The sequence below is a fragment of the Anomaloglossus baeobatrachus genome, chromosome 1 (genome assembly GCF_048569485.1).
Source record: "Anomaloglossus baeobatrachus isolate aAnoBae1 chromosome 1, aAnoBae1.hap1, whole genome shotgun sequence".
Taxonomy (NCBI): domain Eukaryota; kingdom Metazoa; phylum Chordata; class Amphibia; order Anura; family Aromobatidae; genus Anomaloglossus; species Anomaloglossus baeobatrachus.
Window position 1 is genome coordinate 812547818 of NC_134353.1, and position 19090 is coordinate 812566907.

Sequence of the window (19090 nt, forward strand, 5' to 3'; positions counted from 1 at the left end):
ACGAAATACTTTCCCGAAACGGAGCGAAGGGAATTCCCGGGGCCACGCACCGGACTCCCCCAGGGAGACCACCAGAGCGAACCCCTATACAGGGACTGTCCGGCAATCACCCCGGAAGGCCTAAATGCGCAGCAGACGGGACACAAGGGGCAAGTGGTAAAGTCCAGGAGTGTCCGTACGGGATGATAGTCCAGAGTGGTTACAAACCGGAAGGAAACCGGGCAGAAGTGCTGAACACAGACGGCAGACGGAGTCCAGGCACAGCTTGAAGAAACCGGGTATGGTCCAGAGTCGGTCAGTATTCATTCAGGAGGATCCAAAGGCAATCAGGAAATAGAAGCAGCAAGGCAGGAGCACACAGCAAGCAGTATACTCAGGCACTGGACTAGGCTTAGAGGCGGCCTTTTAAGCAGCTGGACAGGAAGTAGGGCAACAGAACAGTAAACTCCATGTTAACCGAGGGCAAGCCTTTGTCAAAAGAGAACTGGAAAACCCGGAAACCTGACATTATGTATCCCACATGTTTTACCTCAATTCATCCACCTCTTCATCCATCCACACCTTTTTCCTCTCTTCCCATTTTATTAAATATTCCCTTATTTTCCTGCATGTTGAGGATATCTAATTAAAGTAAATCAAGATTTTCCCAATTTTTTTTAATAAACATTAAAGTTGATTGACAGTTAGATATTTTATTTGTGTTTGTATGTACTGACATTCCCATTGAAATGCAGAGATGAAGTTACAATAGGTGGCTGAGCGCCATGGTTAGACATTTATCATAAGAAAACAATAACACTAGTCAGGGATTTATTATTTGCGCAAGAAAGACTGAACCCATAAATAGCTAATTAAATTTAGGAGGCAATACATGTGAATCAGTCTATAGTCTGCTCTTGAGTATCAGGAAATCTTGTGGAAATGAAAATCTTATTACACCAATTTTAGAGCTTATACCGACGTCAATAATGTGTTCATGGCGCCTGTATGGTGGCACACAAAGTCCATTTGGTTTCTTTGGCTGTTTTTTCCTGGGAAGTGATTAGGTACCTTCATTATTAGTCATAGAAAAGAGAACCATGAGTCACAACTGCAATAACCAGATCACAGATCTTATTGAAATATATTACAAATAATACATGTAAAGAATACTCTTAAAATTGGACAACAACAGTAAGTGGGTCTAGCAAGCCCACAAAGTTGACAATAAACACCAAGTACTAGGACCAATATATCACTATGTTCATCCCACAGACCTGTTAAAATCAAGTAGAAGTTTTCTATAGTATATTATTGTCTGCATGTCACGATGCAACGGCACTTGTTGCTCCAGGTCTGAGAAGACTCTGAGCGAGCAGCGTAAGACACAGGGAACACCAGGATAACAATACAATGGAAGGCCCTGGCACCAGGGAGAGGGGAGCAGGGTCACCTCCTAACACTCACCTGAGGCTAATTCACTGCACTGGGGATGGGTCTTTCTCCCCATTATGCCGAACACGTGCCTAAGCCCTCACTGGCCCTGAACTCGCCCTGACTAGTCAAGGCCAAAGAGATGCTAGTCTTGCTATTGCAATAAGACAACATGAGGTAGGAAAGACAAACAGATGTGGACAGACACAACAAAAAACATTTCAGCAAGAAACTTCTCAGCCGCAACTTAAGTAACACTTCAGTTTTCTCCAGAAACTGACCCATTGCAAGTGGATAACATAGGTATGAACTATAGCTGGCACTGGAAGGGGTGAGGAGTGGATACTCATAGCAGAAAGGAGTGGTTCCGGCTGAGATTATAACAATCTGTTAGTTCACTGCAGGATAGAAATAAACCTTAATCCCTTCAGTACTGGAAGGCATTAAATACGTTCCAACTCAGGATAAATGACGAGTGTGCACTAAAGTGGATCTGTGATCAACAACATTTTTGACCTTCTGTTCCCAGATCCCCCGAGATCACATCAGGCTATGCCACTCTCATGACGCTGCAACAGATAATGCTTAAATGGGTGTTTTCCAATCTATTGATGGTATCCGCAAGTACCTGTGCGCAGCAGGTGTCAGTCTAAACACACATTCTTATGACCACATCAGATAGGGGGTGTATAAGATATATAAGGTGCATGAACTATATATTAAAGAGCTTGTACCTGAATTATATCAGTGTGAAGTTGTTTCTACTATCTGTAAGGACAACCTGATTGCAAATGTAGTATTTCTGCATCTGCCGACTTACTAATTGTAATCAATATATGCAAAACGCGGATCAGAGATACACGTGTGCACGCCGCCACACCTTACAATGGGCAAATAGTAATATCTATTTCTTTATAGGAGCCCTTGACATAATTATGATTTTGATTGTTTGCTTTATAGTATTTTAGTATCATTGACACTGCACGATAAGCTGCAGTACTTGCACATACTAACCACTTGGCAAATGCAGTGTCAGAGGTGACATCACATATATGCTGGCATAATCACGGCACTAGCTGTTGAGGTGTAAATAGTTAAAACATATCTTCTATGGGACTTTTTTCATACTAAACAGTGTGTCACATAGATATGCAATGAAGTAAGAAAGTCCGGCTCGATGAACAAATTCTTCTTTATTGCTTAACAAATTCTAGTGCACGGGAGATCAAAAACATTGAAAATGCTATAATAGCAAATGCATCTACGCGTTTCTGGTGTGTGACCAGTGACCACCCTTCATAATGCTAATACAAACAATGCAGTCTATTTCAGGTGAAATAACGGTGGACTCATTGATATAACACCTGAATGAGAACTCGTGTAGATATACAAACATTGTGCAACCAACAAAGTGAAATCAGCTAAATTAAAATACAACAGATAAACTAAAAACAAAATACAAAGTCCACACTTACTATATTAACCGTGCTCCTAAACCATGTGAATCAATTTTGATATCCATGAATTCCTAAACTTATGGAAACCAAAGTTTTAAAAGATTACTTTGTTCATTATTTAGTTGTGTATCATATTAGGTATTGGGATGAACATTGTAATTTTTTATTGTTGTTTTTATTTTACCTAATTTTATTGACCATTTTTTTTATCATTATTAATTTTTAAAATTCTGTGTAATTCAATACATGAATCAAACATAACTGCACAGGTACTTTTGGATACAAGCAATAGATTGGAAATATTTATGCATTGTATACTACTACTCGATTTTAATAGGTCTGCAGGATGAATGTAGTGATATATTGGTCGTAGTCTTTTATTGTCAATTTTGGTGGCTTGCTAGCCCTAAGGTCGTTTTACACGCTGTGACATCGCTAGCAATGTCGCTAGCGATCGCACCCGCCCCCATCGTGCATTCGTCACAAGCGAACGCTGCTCGTGGCGAACAATATCGGAGGTACGCATCACACATACTTACCTTCCTAACGACGTCGCTGTGGCTGGCGAACAAACTCTTTTTTAAGGGGGAGGTTCATGCGGCGTCACAGCGACGTTACACAGCAGGCCACCAATAGAAGCGCAGGGGCGGAGAGCAGCCACAGGAAAGTCACTCCCACCTCGTTGTTGGAGGACGCAGGAACACTGTTGTTTGTCATTCCCGGGGTGTCACACGTAGCGATGTGTGCTGCCTCAGGAATGATGAACAACCTGCGTCCAAAATGAGCAACGATATTTGGGAAAGGAACGACGTGTCAACAATCAACGATTTGCCAGATGTGCGTGACGAATTCCGTGACCCCAGCGATATCTCGTTAGCGATATCATTGCCTTTAACGGGGCCTTTGCTTACTGGGATTGTCCAATTTTAAGAGTATTTTTTTGGATGTATAATTATTTGTAATACATTTGAATAAATACAGTGATCTTATTATAGCAGTTATGACTCATAGTTCTCTTTCTATGATTTATCAACGGAGTCGCTATGTCCTAAAATGATGGCATACTCTCTAAGAATGCATGGTTGGAACCATTTGAGAATTCCCCTTCATTATTAATATCAAGCTTCTTGCCCTGCCAGTGTACAAATAAGATGAGTATTTTTTTTAAATATATTAGTTGAAGAAAGCCTAGAAGGGAAAAAATGGATTGAGATTCACAGTCATTTCTTCCAAGTCATAAGCACAGGAATCCAGGAACTTAAAGGGAACCTGTCACCAGTTTTTTGCCCTATAAGCTGCTGCCACCACCACTGGGCTCTTATATACAGCATTCTAACATGCTGTAAATAAGAGCCCAGGCCGCTGTGTAGAACGCAAAACACACTTTATAATACTTACCTAAATGGTCGCTGTGGTAAAGTTGGGACATATGGGCGTCTCCGTCCTCCAGTGCCAGCGCCTCCTCTTTCAGCCATATTTGTCCTCTTTCTGTAGCCTGTGTGCATGACGCATGCTACGTTATACACACTCGCCGGTCCCACACAGGTGCACTACTATACTTTTATCTGCCCTGCTCAGGTCAGATCCAAGAGCCCCCGCACAGGACCTCAATTCCAGCGAGTGTGGATGACACCCCAGCTTCAGAAGAAGGACAATAAAGATGGCCAAAAGAGGAGGCGCCTGTCAATATGACCCAACTCCACCGCAGTGACCGTTTAGGTAAGTATTATAAAGTGATTTTTACGTTTTACACAGCGGCCTGGGCTCTTATATACAGCATGTTAAAATTCTGTATACAAGAGCTCACTGGTGGTGGCCACAGCTTATTGGTCTTAAATCTGATGACAGGCTCCCTTTAAGTAACAAAATGCTCTTCTGTGTGACCCTCTGTTTTAGGCCTGTTTCAGATGTCAGTGATTCTGGTAAATATGTGCTTTTTTTATAGGTACCAGAATCACGGACATACGCAGACCCATTATAATCAATGGGTCTGCGCACAGAGTGATTTTTCACTGACCGTGTTTCCGGCAGCGTACACGCGTGTCTGTGAGTGCTGCACAGAGACAAGTCCTTTTTTTCTGGCATCACTGATATCCCACGGACCACACTATGGTGTAATCCGTAAAACACGTACCAGAAAAAAACGTACATTGAAAATGAAAAAACATTTTCAACTCACCCGTCTCTGTGCAGTCTCTGCTCTCTGCAGCTTCCTGGTCGGGTCATTATGGCATGCATATTCATGAATGCAGCCAGAGCAGACACGGAAGTAGCTGAAGAGGTGAGAGACAGCGGAGTCCGGATGCTGCAGAGCTGGAGACTTCAGCACTATGGGCAGCAGGAATGGGACAGGTGAGTATACCTCCATGTGCAATCACGGATCACAGATCACGGACCACGTATTGCACATGGACAACCCACGTGTGCTGTGAATCACGGCACACGGAGGGACATATGTGTTTTTTACACGTCAGTGAAAAACGTCTGTGTTTTTCACTGATGTGTGAAACAGGCCTTAAAAGGGACTTGCTCTTTGAGTCAAGTCAGTCCATGTTTTTCTTTCTCCAATTTTACAGCATTGGGGTCCAAAGTTGATTGCCTTCCCAATATAACGGAAACATAATACAAAAGTACAACCGACCTTGGGTGTGAGTACGGTATATGGAGTGGGTTCAGGACCTGTGGCGGCCTCTAATGGCAAAAAATAAATCTGGCTCTAATTGCTATTTAACCATTTTGATTCCAAATCTGGTGGTTTTATTGTCACTGAAAAAATAAATTAAAAAATTACAACTTCACAATGCAAAATACAGCCCCTCAGACAGGTTAATTGATGTAAAAATAAAATAAATAAAACGTTACACGTCTCTTTAACTGGAGTTGCACACCAATTTCTTTGTTTACAAAGTTATATACAAATTTAATTTAAAAAACTATACAATCTTGGTATCGCCATAATCGTACTGATCTGGAGAATCGAGTTACCTGGAGATTTTTACCACACAATGAAAGCAATGAAACTGAAACCTAATAAAGGATGATGGAATTATGGTAAAATGAGTGTTGTCATGTAAGGCTGAGACCACACGGGGTTATATGCGATCCTTGCGGGACACTCGGCTCACGCTCCCAGGACAGCGGGAGCCGAGTGTGATGTGAGGGTCATGTGACTCTGGTCCGATCAGATCACAGCTGCAGGTGGGGGGGGTCGGTGCTGTGGAGGAGAGGGCCAGCGCTGCGGAGGAGAGGGAGGGATTTATCTCCCTATCTCCTCCATTGCCGGCTGATGCAAGAATTCCACTGCACTCGTGTTGCACCGGGGTAGCACGAGAGCAGTGCGATGTTTCTCTTGCCCCATAGACTTGCATGGGTGCGAGAGGAACAGGATCGCATTCCACCTGTAGCATACTGCGACTGTTTTCTTGGTCCGATTAGGGTTGAGAAAATAATCGCTCATGTGCACTGACACATGGAGTAATATTGGTCCGAGTGGAATGCGATTTTTTTATCGCATTCCACTCGCACCGTTTTTCTCCCCGTGTGTCCTAGGCCTAAAACTAAAACTTGTCCTGCAAAAAACAAGCACTCTTAGAAAAAACTTATGACTCTTAAAGGAATAGGAGGAAAAAAATAAAAGTGCAAAAAACAAAATTGGCCATGATGGGAACGTATTAAAAAAAACTTTGGGCAACATTGGTATGACCTGTACAGTATTTTGTACATTTTCAGATCCAACTCAAAATTGGCTTAAAAAAATGTAAATATAATAAAAGTCTTATGCGGGCGTCACAAGGTACGATCTATCGTGCAATCGCACGAGCAATCGTACCCGCCCATGTCGTTTGTGCGTCACGGGCAAATTGCTGCCCGTGTCGCACAAACTTGTTAAACCGCCGTCACACGTACTTACCTGCTGTGCGACCTCTCTGTGGGCGGCGAACATCCTCTTCCTGAAAGGGGACGGACGTTCGGCGTCACAGCGACGTCACACAGCCGCCGGTCAATAGAAGCGGAGGGGCAGAGATGAGCGGGACGTAACATCCCGCCCACCTCCTTCCTTCCACGTAGCCGGCGGGTGCCGTGGGACGCAGGTAAGCTGTGTTCATCGTTCCCGGGCTGTCACACGGAGCGATCTGTGCTGCCCCGGGTACGATAAACACCCGGCGCAAAGAAAAATAAACAATTTTTTAAAAATAAACGATGAGTACACGACTCATGATTTGTAACCAATTTGCAAACTTTCAGCGTCGCTCGGAGGTGTCACACAAAACGACGTCGCAAATGATGCCGGATGTGCATCACAAAAACCGTGACCCCGACGATGCATCGCGCGATATATCGTCTCGTGTGACGCCCGCATTAGTCTTCTTTTTGCTCAATCCATTTTTGTTTTTGACTTTAAAAATTGCTAATAATGTACAATTTTACCAAGAATGCTACGTGCTTTATTACCTTTATTAACTTTTTGTTGTAATTTTTTTTTTGTTTGAATAGGTGCATTAAAAATGTAAATGTAAATCCATAGTCGCCTACATCTCAATGTCTAGAATCGCTCTAGCACCTTTTTGTGGTTCTCAGATGTCTTATTCACAAATATTGTTGAATGTAATAAACAATTGTTTAACCTTTGTGGTGTATATTTTATAGATATTTGATCTTTTCAGAGTTGCTTAATGTTTTTTCCTTTTATTTTTCAGGTACTGCTGTGAACGGTTTGGTGAATGTGGTAATTTCAACTATTGAGAAGCGTTACGACTTGAACAGTTCCCTTACAGGACTGATTTCAGCCAGCTACGACATTGCGTTCTGTCTTTTGTCACTTTTTGTTTCATTTTATGGTCAAAGAGGGCACAAGCCAAGATGGCTTGCCTTTTCTGCTCTGATGATTGGCATAGGATCAATTGTTTTTTCGGTGCCTCATTTTACCTCTGGAAGGTATCAGTTTGGAAGAAAATATAATGGTAAGTAATAGTTAATAGAAGATTGGGGAAAAAAGGCAGGGCACTACTGACACTGAGTGATATATAGCAGTCTTTAAAGGGGTTTTCATGGATTAGAAATAAAGATCTATGTTTTATATCTATAAGCTGCATTTCTTTTTTAAACATAAACCCTTTCAGTGAATTTGTCAAAATACACACAATGCAAAAACTTATTGCATTTATTTGAATACAAGGAATACTTTACAGAAATCTCTGACAAATCCTTCCAAGAGGTTATATAGAGCTATGGAAAGAGAACTTAGACAACGATTCATGTTCATTTTCATCTATATTAAAAATTATGCTTTTAGTCTTTTAGGCTATGTGGGGCCTATTATTCTGTATGGAGAGCTATGTGGGGTCCTTTATTCTGTATGGAGGGCTATGTGGGGCCCATTATTCTGTATGGAGGATTATGTGGGGCCCATTATTCTGTATGGGGAGCTATGTGAGGGCCCTTTATTCTGTATGGAGAGCTATGTAGGGCCCATTATTCTGTATGGAGGGCTATGTGGGACCCATTATTCTGTATGGAGGGCTACGCGGGGCACATTATTCTGTATGGAGGGTTATATGGGGCTCATTATTCTGTATGGAGGGCTATGTGGGGCCCATTATTTTGTATGGAGGGCTATGTGGGGCCCATTATTCTGTACGGAGGGCTATGTGAGGTCCATAATTCTGTATGGAGGACTATGTGGGATCCATTATTCTGTATGGAGGGCTATGAGGGGCACATTATTCTGTTGGGCGGACTAGGTGGGGCCCATTGTTCTATATGGAGGACTATGTGGGGCACATTATTCTGTATGGAGGACTGTATGGGGCCCATTAATCGGTATGGAGGACTATTTGAGGCACATTATTGTGTATGTAGTACTATTTTGGGCCAATTCAAAACAGAAAGCAATGTTGTCAGCTCACCTCCTCTGGTTCTTTGGTGTCCTAGTAGCAGCCTGGACTCCGTTTGGGCAAATGTATAGAAACCAGCAAGATAATAGATCCGTTGCTTGTGAAGAACCAGCTTAAAGTAGTTCATATAAAATATCCAGGTTTATTTAGAAAGTAACAGATAAAAATACAGGACAGTCATGGCTACCCCCTTGTAGGACTAGATGGTCAGTGGGGACAACGCGCTTCTGCCAATCTCTTGGCCTTAATCGTGTACAATTCTATACTGACCAAAAAAACAGATATAGTAAATACTGTCACACTAATTAAAAACATCTGAAAAAACTTTCATTAACAAAATTAACATAGTTAACAAGTGAAACCAGTGAGCTAGAACCAGGTCTTACATGTTGGAAACTTCACTATTGTCAGGACCGGGAGGACTGATGGGCCCAGGAGGTGGATCCACTGGACCGAGTATCCCACCGGGGGGCAGGGTACACGGCAGCCGGAGCACTGGCATGGCCGGAACGGGAATAACCAGGTCAGCAGAGTCACAGATTTCTTCAGGACGGTAAGGAAAACAGGCACAGGTACCAGGAAGCAAAGACAAGAAGTCTACAGGACACGGCACCAGGGGGCCTGAGCACCTAGCTCAAAAGACAAAGCTTCCAGACACGTTGATCAGGCAACGCCCCTATGGAAGGGCCAGTCTTATATATCCAGCACAGCCGTAGGTCACTTCCTGCTTCAGGTGTGCTGGGTCCATAAAACCAGGAGAGTGGGCGCGGCCTGGTCCTATACAGAGGCATGAGGCTAATACTCAGAGTCAGACTCATGAGACCAGGAGCAGGACACAGGAGAGCACGAGCGGGAGCGGCAGCCATGACCGGTGGACACGTGGAGTGGATCAGTGGGTAAGGAGCAGTGCAATGACGGTGAGGCCGGATCAGTGGGTACGGAGCGGTGGTGCGATGCAGGTGCGACTGGATCAGTGGGTACAGAGCGGTGGTGCAATGCAGGTACGACTGGATCAGTGGGTATGGAGCGGTGGTGCAATGCAGGAACCGGCTCAGTGGGTAAGGAGGGCTGCTGGGACACCGGGAGCGTGACAGTACCCCCCCCTTGAAGCCCCCCTCCCCGCGGCCGGGACATGTAGGCGCGCCGAAGAGGGGCAGCAACGTACTTCCGGGACAACCAGGACCGAGCCTCGGGACCGCAATCCACCCAATCGACCAGGAAGGACTGCCTACCCCGGACCGTTTTCATGGCCACTATGTCCCGTATCGGAGAACCCAAGTCAGCGGCAACGGAGGCAATGGATAGGGGAAGACAGTCAGAAGCAGGACTGGAGTCGTGGGCGACCGGTTCGGGCGTCTCGGACCGGGTACAGGATAGTGTGTCATCCTCAGTAGCAGGGGGCATCAAAGTCTCAAGTGCCAGGGATGGTGGCACGACGCTGGGCTGCGTCGACTCTGCTTCTGGGTCCGGTGGCACCACAGGCACAAGTGCCAGGAGCTGTGGTACACCGCTGGACTGCGTCGTCGCCTCTTCTTCTTCCGGCGGCATAGCAGGTTCAGGTGACAGGGGCCGAGGAACGGGCTGTAGGCAGTGGTCATGACACCAGGACCCCCAGCGAGTAATAGCGCCAGAGTGCCAACTAATGGCAGGGTCATGGAGTTGAAGCCAGGGTAGGCCCAACAGGAGCTCAGGAGCCATCCTCGGGATCACATAGAAGGTGATGGTCTCAGTGTGCAAAGTGCCAACCTGGAGTCTCACTGGTTCAGTGGTATATCGGACAGGTTCGTATAGCAGTTTGCCGTCCACGGAGGCGAACCAGAGGGGCTTGGCAAGCGGGATCACAGGTACCTGGTATCGGTCCACTGCAGACTGGTGTATGAAATTAGCCGCTGCCCCAGAATCGATGTGGGCTTCTGCTGTGAACCTGGTCTTCTTCGTCGTCACCTGGACAGTCTGTGTAAGTGGAACGGAGGGGATTCCGGTGCCAAGGGTAGCGGTTCCCACCATCCCTTGGGCCTGGGGTCTACCAGGTTTCTCAGGGCATGTCCGAAGCATGTGTGACCCGTCTCCACAATAGAAGCACAGGCCCAGGGCGAGCCGTTCTGCACGGCGTTGCTTGGCTTGGTTCAGTCGGTCAATTTGCATGGGTTCCGGAAACATGTCACAGGAAGGCAGGGGCAAAGGAGCGATAGGCCTCTGCGGGGACAAGGCGTGACGGGGTGGTCGCTTCTCCCGGAATACCTCTTTGGTTCGCTCCTGGAAACGCAGGTCAATTCGGGTGGCTAAGGATATTAAAGCGTCCAAGGTGCGTGGAACGTCACGGCCAGCAAGCTCGTCTTTGACGCGGCCAGAGAGTCCTTCCCAAAAGGCCGCCGTCAAGGCCTCATTGTTCCAGCCCAGCTCAGAGGCGAGCATGCGGAACTGGATGGCGTATTGGCCGACGGTCAGGGTCCCTTGGCGTAGCCGGAGGAGCGAAGAGGTCACTGTGGTGGTACGTCCGGGTTCATCGAATGTACTTCGGAAGGCGTGCAAGAATTCCCGGATGTTAGTGGTCATTGGATCCTCATTCTCCCACAGGGGGTTAATCCAGGCTAGAGCTTCGCCTTCCAAGTGTGACATCAGGAACGCCACTTTAGCCTGGTCTGAGACAAACAAATGAGGAAGCAACTTGAAATGCAGGGAGCACTGATTCAAGAAGCCGCGGCAGGACTTGGGATCCCCTGCATAGCGAGGCGGAGCAGCGAGGCGAAGTTGCGAGGCTGTGGCGGAAACTGGTTCGGAGCCGGAGACTGGTTGCTGCGTGGACTCAGACGAGGCAGCGGTCTGCAGTGTATATAACCGGTGGTCCATGGACGCCAGGAATTTCAGCATCCGGTGTAAGGTGTCACGCTGTTGCACCAGTTCCTGGCGTAGTTCGGCCAGCTCAGATGTTTGTGCTCCAGCGGGATCCATGGCCTGATCAAACTGTCAGGACCGGGAGGACTGATGGGCCCAGGAGGTGGATCCACTGGACCGAGTATCCCACCGGGGGGCAGGGTACACGGCAGCCGGAGCACTGGCGTGGCCGGAACGGGAATAACCAGGTCAGCAGAGTCACAGAGTTCTTCAGGACGGTAAGGAAAACAGGCACAGGTACCAGGAAGCAAAGACAAGAAGTCTACAGGACACGGCACCAGGGGGCCTGAGCACCTAGCTCAAAAGACAAAGCTTCCAGACACGTTGATCAGGCAACGCCCCTATGGAAGGGCCAGTCTTATATATCCAGCACAGCCGTAGGTCACTTCCTGCTTCAGGTGTGCTGGGTCCATAAAACCAGGAGAGTGGGCGCGGCCTGGTCCTATACAGAGGCATGAGGCTAATACTCAGAGTCAGACTCATGAGACCAGGAGCAGGACACAGGAGAGCACGAGCGGGAGCGGCAGCCATGACCGGTGGACACGTGGAGTGGATCAGTGGGTAAGGAGCAGTGCAATGACGGTGAGGCCGGATCAGTGGGTACGGAGCGGTGGTGCGATGCAGGTGCGACTGGATCAGTGGGTACAGAGCGGTGGTGCAATGCAGGTACGACTGGATCAGTGGGTATGGAGCGGTGGTGCAATGCAGGAACCGGCTCAGTGGGTAAGGAGGGCTGCTGGGATACCGGGAGCGTGACAACTATGCTCCAAATATACTGCAATATACCTCATATATATATATATATATATATATATATATACAGTACAGACCAAAGGTTTGGACACACCTTCTCATTTCTAGAACAACTGTTAAGAGAAGACTTTGTGCAGCAGGCCTTCATGGTAAAATAGCTGCTAGGAAACCACTGCTAAGGACAGGCAACAAGCAGAAGATAATTGTTTGGGCTAAAGAACACAAGGAATGGACATTAGACCAGTGGAAATCTGTGCTTTGGTCTGATGAGTCCAAATTTGAGATCTTTGGATCCAACCACCGTGTCTTTGTAAAAAAGGTGAACGGATGGACTCTACATGCCTGGTTCCCACCGTGAAACATGGAGGAGGAGGTGTGATGGTGTGGGGGTGCTTTGCTGGTGACACTGTTGGGGATTTATTCAAAATTGAAGGCATACAAAACCTGCATGCCTACCACAGCATCTTGCAGCGGCGTCCTATTCCATCCGGTTTGCGTTTAGTTGGACCATCATTTATTTTTCAACAGGACAATGACCCCAAACACACCTCCAGGCTGTGTAAGGGCTATTTGACTAAGAAGGAGAGTGATGGGGTGCTACACCAGATGACCTGGTCTCCACAGTCACCAGACCTGAACCCAATCGAGATGGTTTGGGGTGAGCTAGACCGCAGAGCGAAGGCAAAAGGGCCAACAAGTGCTAAGCATCTCTGGGAACTCCTTCAAGACTGTTGGAAAACCATTTCCGGTGACTACCTCCTGAAGCTCATCAAGAGAATGCCAAGAGTGTGCAAAGCAGTAATCAAAGCAAAAGGTGGCTACTTTGAAGAACCTAGAATATAAGACATATTTTCAGTTGTTTCACCCCTTTTTAAGTATTTTATTCCACGTTTTAATTCATAGTTTTGATGCCTTCAATGTGAATCTACAATTTTCAGAGTCCTGAAAATAAAGAAAACGCTTTGAATGAGAGGGTGTGCCCAAACTTTTGGTCTGTACTGTATATATATATGTGTATATATATATATATATATATATATATATATATATATATATATATATATATACTGATCACAAAATGCAATTCATATTCACATAAGAATTATTAACTATCCATTTTGATATTATCTGTGAAAATGTTCTATAATATTACAAAAATTATTGTTCAATGTTTCCAAAAATACAAAAACCCACCAAAAAGCACCAATAATGGGCATATTCATCTGTATGGAGAATTATGAGGGCCCACAATTCTGTATGGAGGACTATTGGGATCATTATTCTGTATGGAGGACTATACAAGGCACATTATTGTGTATGGAGGATTATGTGGGGCACATTGTTCTATATGGAGAACTATGTGGGGCCCATTAATCTGTATGCAGGACTAAGTGGGGCACATTATTTTGTATGGAAGACTATTTGAAGTCCATTTAGCTGTATGGAGAACTATGTGGAGTCCATTATTCTGTATGGAGGATTATGGGTGGCCTGCGACTAGGTCGGACCACCACTTTATCCCAGTTTTCATTTTGGCCCTCTTTGTATTTGAATTTGACATCCCTGGCTTATGGTCAACCGGGCTGGTAAATTGTCACCAGTGCATCACACTCCACACAGATTACATTACACCCCATCAATGAATCAAATGCTGCACCATGAAAGCCTGAAACTCAGAGAATTCTTGCAATTCCTGTCGAGGGTCAGAGATTACTGACCTGGCCTGTGGATTAGAGTTGTGCAAAGCGATCGTATAATCTGTAATCATGACACATCCAAAAGATAGGTCATGCATGAGTATCATATTTTTTGGGGAAGACCTTTTATGTAATGTTCATTGTTTTCTGGAATCATCTAAATTAGTCTCAACATAGTCTGAGTATAGGTATATAATCTCATATGTGTTTACAGCATGTCATGCCTACTATCATCATAGTTACAGTTTTCCTTATTTAATGGGTGTATATTAATGCTGTTATCATATCCGTGAGATGTAATGTATATAATTTAATTATTTTTTTTTTTTTAAAAATCCATTGTATTTAATATTTTTTTGTATGTACATTTATGAATTATGTATTATTAATATACCGTATTTAGTAAGGGTTATTATATAGTTATGACAATCATGTCAGAATAATTAAGCACTGTCACTTTAATATAAAAAAAAAATGTATTCATATTATACATGTATATATTCATCATGGGTTATTGGATAGTTATAATCACGTCACATTATAGGCATTGTCACTTTAAAAGTCTTATCCAATTTCTGCAACATGACATATATACATCGTCACTCTTATTTCGAATTGGATGCTATTGTATACTAAAAACTATTGACTTAATGTATAATGTTAAGATCCAGCCATATTTATGTTCCTAATGCATGTATTATACAGGTTAGCCCTATCTAATTGAATAGTTTCATTCAATTCTAATGTAGCTAGTACGCTAATGGCGTCACAGCGGTAGTGTGCATGTCCGAAATCATGGACCCGCGACTTCCTCTTAGTGGTATAATGCAGCGCTATGCGACTTCCGTTGTCATGTGACTAACGGAACGCAGCGTGCGCTCCACAACTACTGGGCAGAAGTCACTTTTACAATCAGCAGTTCCGTGACTCAAATCAGGCGCCATTTAATACCAGTGCATACATTTCTTTTTACAGGTTAGCACACCATATAAAATGACCACTATCCCCTACCCCCACAGCAGGGCAAAATGTACATTGGGGTGTAAGGACATGGGTCTAGCAGCCAACCACAATAAGCAGGTACTACTACTGTTTATGTGACTTCTATATCAGTATGATCCTGGGTGATCGATCTACAGTAATTACATATGGAGACAACTAGTAAGGAGAACTAAAGGGTGCTTTACATGCTGCGACATCGCTAGCGATGTCGTTAGCGATGTAACACGCCAGATCGCACATACGATTTGCCGAGATCGCACATGTGACCGGCGCTACAAAAATTGACCTATGTGCGATCTCAGCAAATCTTATCTGCGATCTGGCATGTCACATCGCTAACGAGATCGCTAGCGATGTCGGAGCAAGGTAAAGCACCTTTAACACCCAGGGGACTAGTCCCCTCGCTCATTAGCATACGATAAAAGATCTTTAATAATACTTTTCTAAAGATCTCTTTATCTATGCTAGAGTATACAGGGACAGTTAGGCAGGGATTTCCAATATGCACCCAGAACTGCTCGTGGTTCTGGGTGCATATTGGACCTGACAGGTTCCCTTTAAAGCTTCATTTGTCTGAATATCTTTACGCAGACTATGTGGAGACTGATAATTGGTTGAAGCTTCACCATTTTACTGTGAAGGAAAAAATAATACAATTAAGCCATTCAATTTGTTTAATTAAGATTCTAAATTGGGAAAGTTTTAGCCAGACTGGTTCAGTTTTCAAAGTGACTTTGTAAGTGGTTGGAATTTGTAAAAATACAAAGAGGACTTTGTAAAAATAGAGTCGTATATGTCTACTCTAAATAACTTCTGTGTTTTGATAGATTTACATAGCAAGTGTATATATGCTGTGTATATATATATATATATATATATATATATATATACATATACATATATATACAGTTAGGTCCAGAAATATTTGGACAGTGACACAATTTTCGCGAGTTGGGCTCTGCATGCCACCACATTGGATTTGAAATGAAACCTCTACAACAGAATTCAAGTGCAGATTGTAACGTTTAATTTGAAGGTTTGAACAAAAATATCTGATAGAAATTGTAGGAATTGTACACATTTCTTTACAAACACTCCACATTTTAGGAGGTCAAAAGTAATTGGACAAATAAACCAAACCCAAACAAAATATTTTTATTTTCAATATTTTGTTGCGAATCCTTTGGAGGCAATCACTGCCTTAAGTCTGGAACCCATGGACATCACCAAACGCTGGGTTTCCTCCTTCTTAATGCTTTGCCAGGCCTTTACAGCCACAGCCTTCAGGTCTTGCTTGTTTGTGGGTCTTTCCGTCTTAAGTCTGGATTTGAGCAAGTGAAATGCATGCTCAATTGGGTTAAGATCTGGTGATTGACTTGGCCATTGCAGAATGTTCCACTTTTTTGCACTCATGAACTCCTGGGTAGCTTTGGCTGTATGCTTGGGGTCATTGTCCATCTGTACTATGAAGCGCCGTCCGATCAACTTTGCGGCATTTGGCTGAATCTGGGCTGAAAGTATATCCTGGTACACTTCAGAATTCATCCGGCTACTCTTGTCTGCTGTTATGTCATCAATAAACACAAGTGACCCAGTGCCATTGAAAGCCATGCATGCCCATGCCATCACGTTGCCTCCACCATGTTTTACAGAGGATGTGGTGTGCCTTGGATCATGTGCCGTTCCCTTTCTTCTCCAAACTTTTTTCTTCCCATCATTCTGGTACAGGTTGATCTTTGTCTCATCTGTCCATAGAATACTTTTCCAGAACTGAGCTGGCTTCATGAGGTGTTTTTCAGCAAATTTAACTCTGGCCTGTCTATTTTTGGAATTGATGAATGGTTTGCATCTAGATGCGAACCCTTTGTATTTACTTTCATGGAGTCTTCTCTTTACTGTTGACTTAGAGACAGATACACCTACTTCACTGAGAGTGTTCTGGACTTCAGTTGATGTTGTGAACGGGTTCTTCTTCACCAAAGAAAGTATGTGGCGATCATCCACCACTGTTGTCATCCGTGGACGCCCAGGCCTTTTTGAGTTCCCAAGCTCACCAGTCAATTCCTTTTATCTCAGAATGTACCCGACTGTTGATTTTGCTACTCCAAGCATGTCTGTTATCTCTCTGATGGATTTTTTCTTTTTTTTCAGTCTCAGGATGTTCTGCTTCACCTCAATTGAGAGTTCCTTAGACCGCATGTTGTCTGGTCACAGCAACAGCTTCCAAATTCAAAACCACACACCTGTAATCAACCCCAGACCTTTTAACTACTTCATTGATTACAGGTTAACGAGGGAGACGCCTTCAGAGTTAATTGCAGCCCTTAGAGCTCCTTGTCCGATTACTTTTGGTCCCTTGAAAAAGAGGAGGCTATGCATTACAGAGCTATGATTCCTAAACCCTTTCTCCGATTTGGATGTGAAAACTCTCATATTGCAGCTGGGAGTGTGCACTTTCAGCCCATATTATATATATATAATTGTATTTCTGAACATGTTTTTGTAAACAGCTAAAATAACAAAACTTGTGTCACTGTCCAAATATTTCTGGCCCTGACTGTATATATATATATATATATATATATATATATACAGTCATATGAAAAAGTTTGGGCACCCCTATTAATGTTAACCTTTTTTCTTTATAACAAATTGGGTTTTTGCAACAGCTATTTCTGTTAGGCCCCTTTCACACGTCAGTGATTCTGGGACGTTTGTGCTTTTTTTTAAACGTACCAGAATCACTGACATACGCAGACCCATTCTAATGAATGGGTCTGCTCACACGTCAGTGATTTTTCACTGCACGTGTCTCCGTGCAGCGTACCCGCGTGTGCGTGATTGCTGCACGGAGACATGTCCATTTTTTTCTGGCATCACTGATGTTCCACGGACCACGCAGTGGTGTGGTCCGTGAAACACGTGCCAGAAAAAAATGTGCTTTTAAAATAAAAAACATTTTAACTCACCCGGCGTCCAGCGATGTCCTCTGCAGCCCGTTCTGCCTGCTGCTTCTAAGCCGGATGATTACTGTCGCGCATATTCATTATGCGCGACACAGCCGACCCGGAAGCAGCTGCTGCGGGGGTCTGCGCCGGACGGATGCTGCGTCGTGGGAGCGATCAGCACCATGGACAGCGGGAGCGGGCGCAGGTGAGTGAATCTCTAAGTGCAATCACGGGCCACGGAGAACGGAGCCCGGATTGCACTTAGACAACCCACGTGTGCCGAGATTCACGGCACACGCAGGGACATGTGCGTGTTTTACACGCCAGTGAAAAACGTCTGTGTTTTTCACTGACGTGTGAAACGGGCTTACATATATCTAATGACTGACGTACTTAGTAATATTTCTGGATTGAAATGAGGTTTATTGTACTAACAGAAAATGTGCAATCCGCATTTAACAAAATTTGACCGGTGCAAAACTATGGGCACCCTTATCAATTTCTTGATTTGAACACTCCTAACTACTTTTTACTGACTTACTAAAGCACTAAATTGGTTTTGTAACCTCATTGAGCTTTGAATTTCATAGGCAGGTGTATCCAATCATGAGAAAAGGTATTTAAGGTGGCCACTTGCAAGTTGTTCTCCTATTTGAATCTCCTATGAAGAGTGGCATCATGGGCTCCTCAAAACAACTCTCAAATGATCTGAAAACAAAGATTATTTAACATAGTTATTCAGGAGAAGGATACAAAAAGTTGTCTCAGAGATTTAAACTGTCAGTTTCCACTGTGAGGAACATAGTAAGGAAATGGAAGAACACAGGTACAGTTCTTGTTAAGCCCAGAAGTGTCAGGCCAAAAAAAATATCAGAGAGGCAGAGAAGAAGAATGGTGAGAACAGTCAAGGACAATCCAAAGACCACCTCCAAAGACCTGCAGCTTCATCTTGCTGCAGATGGTGTCAATGTGCATCGGTCAACAATACAGCGCACGTTGCACAAGGAGAAGCTGTATGGGAGAGTGATGCG

The 19090-nt window shown here is 44.3% G+C and overlaps 1 protein-coding gene across 1 annotated transcript in view; it reads left to right on the forward strand.

Moving 5' to 3' along the window:
* The window catches only part of SLCO4C1 (solute carrier organic anion transporter family member 4C1), a 125139-nt gene that overhangs the window by 37371 nt on the left and 68678 nt on the right, over positions 1-19090 (forward strand). The window contains exon 2 of the mRNA XM_075325059.1: positions 7568-7831. Within this exon, the coding sequence (XP_075181174.1) occupies positions 7568-7831 (264 nt within the window). The remainder of the gene's footprint in view (positions 1-7567; positions 7832-19090) is intronic.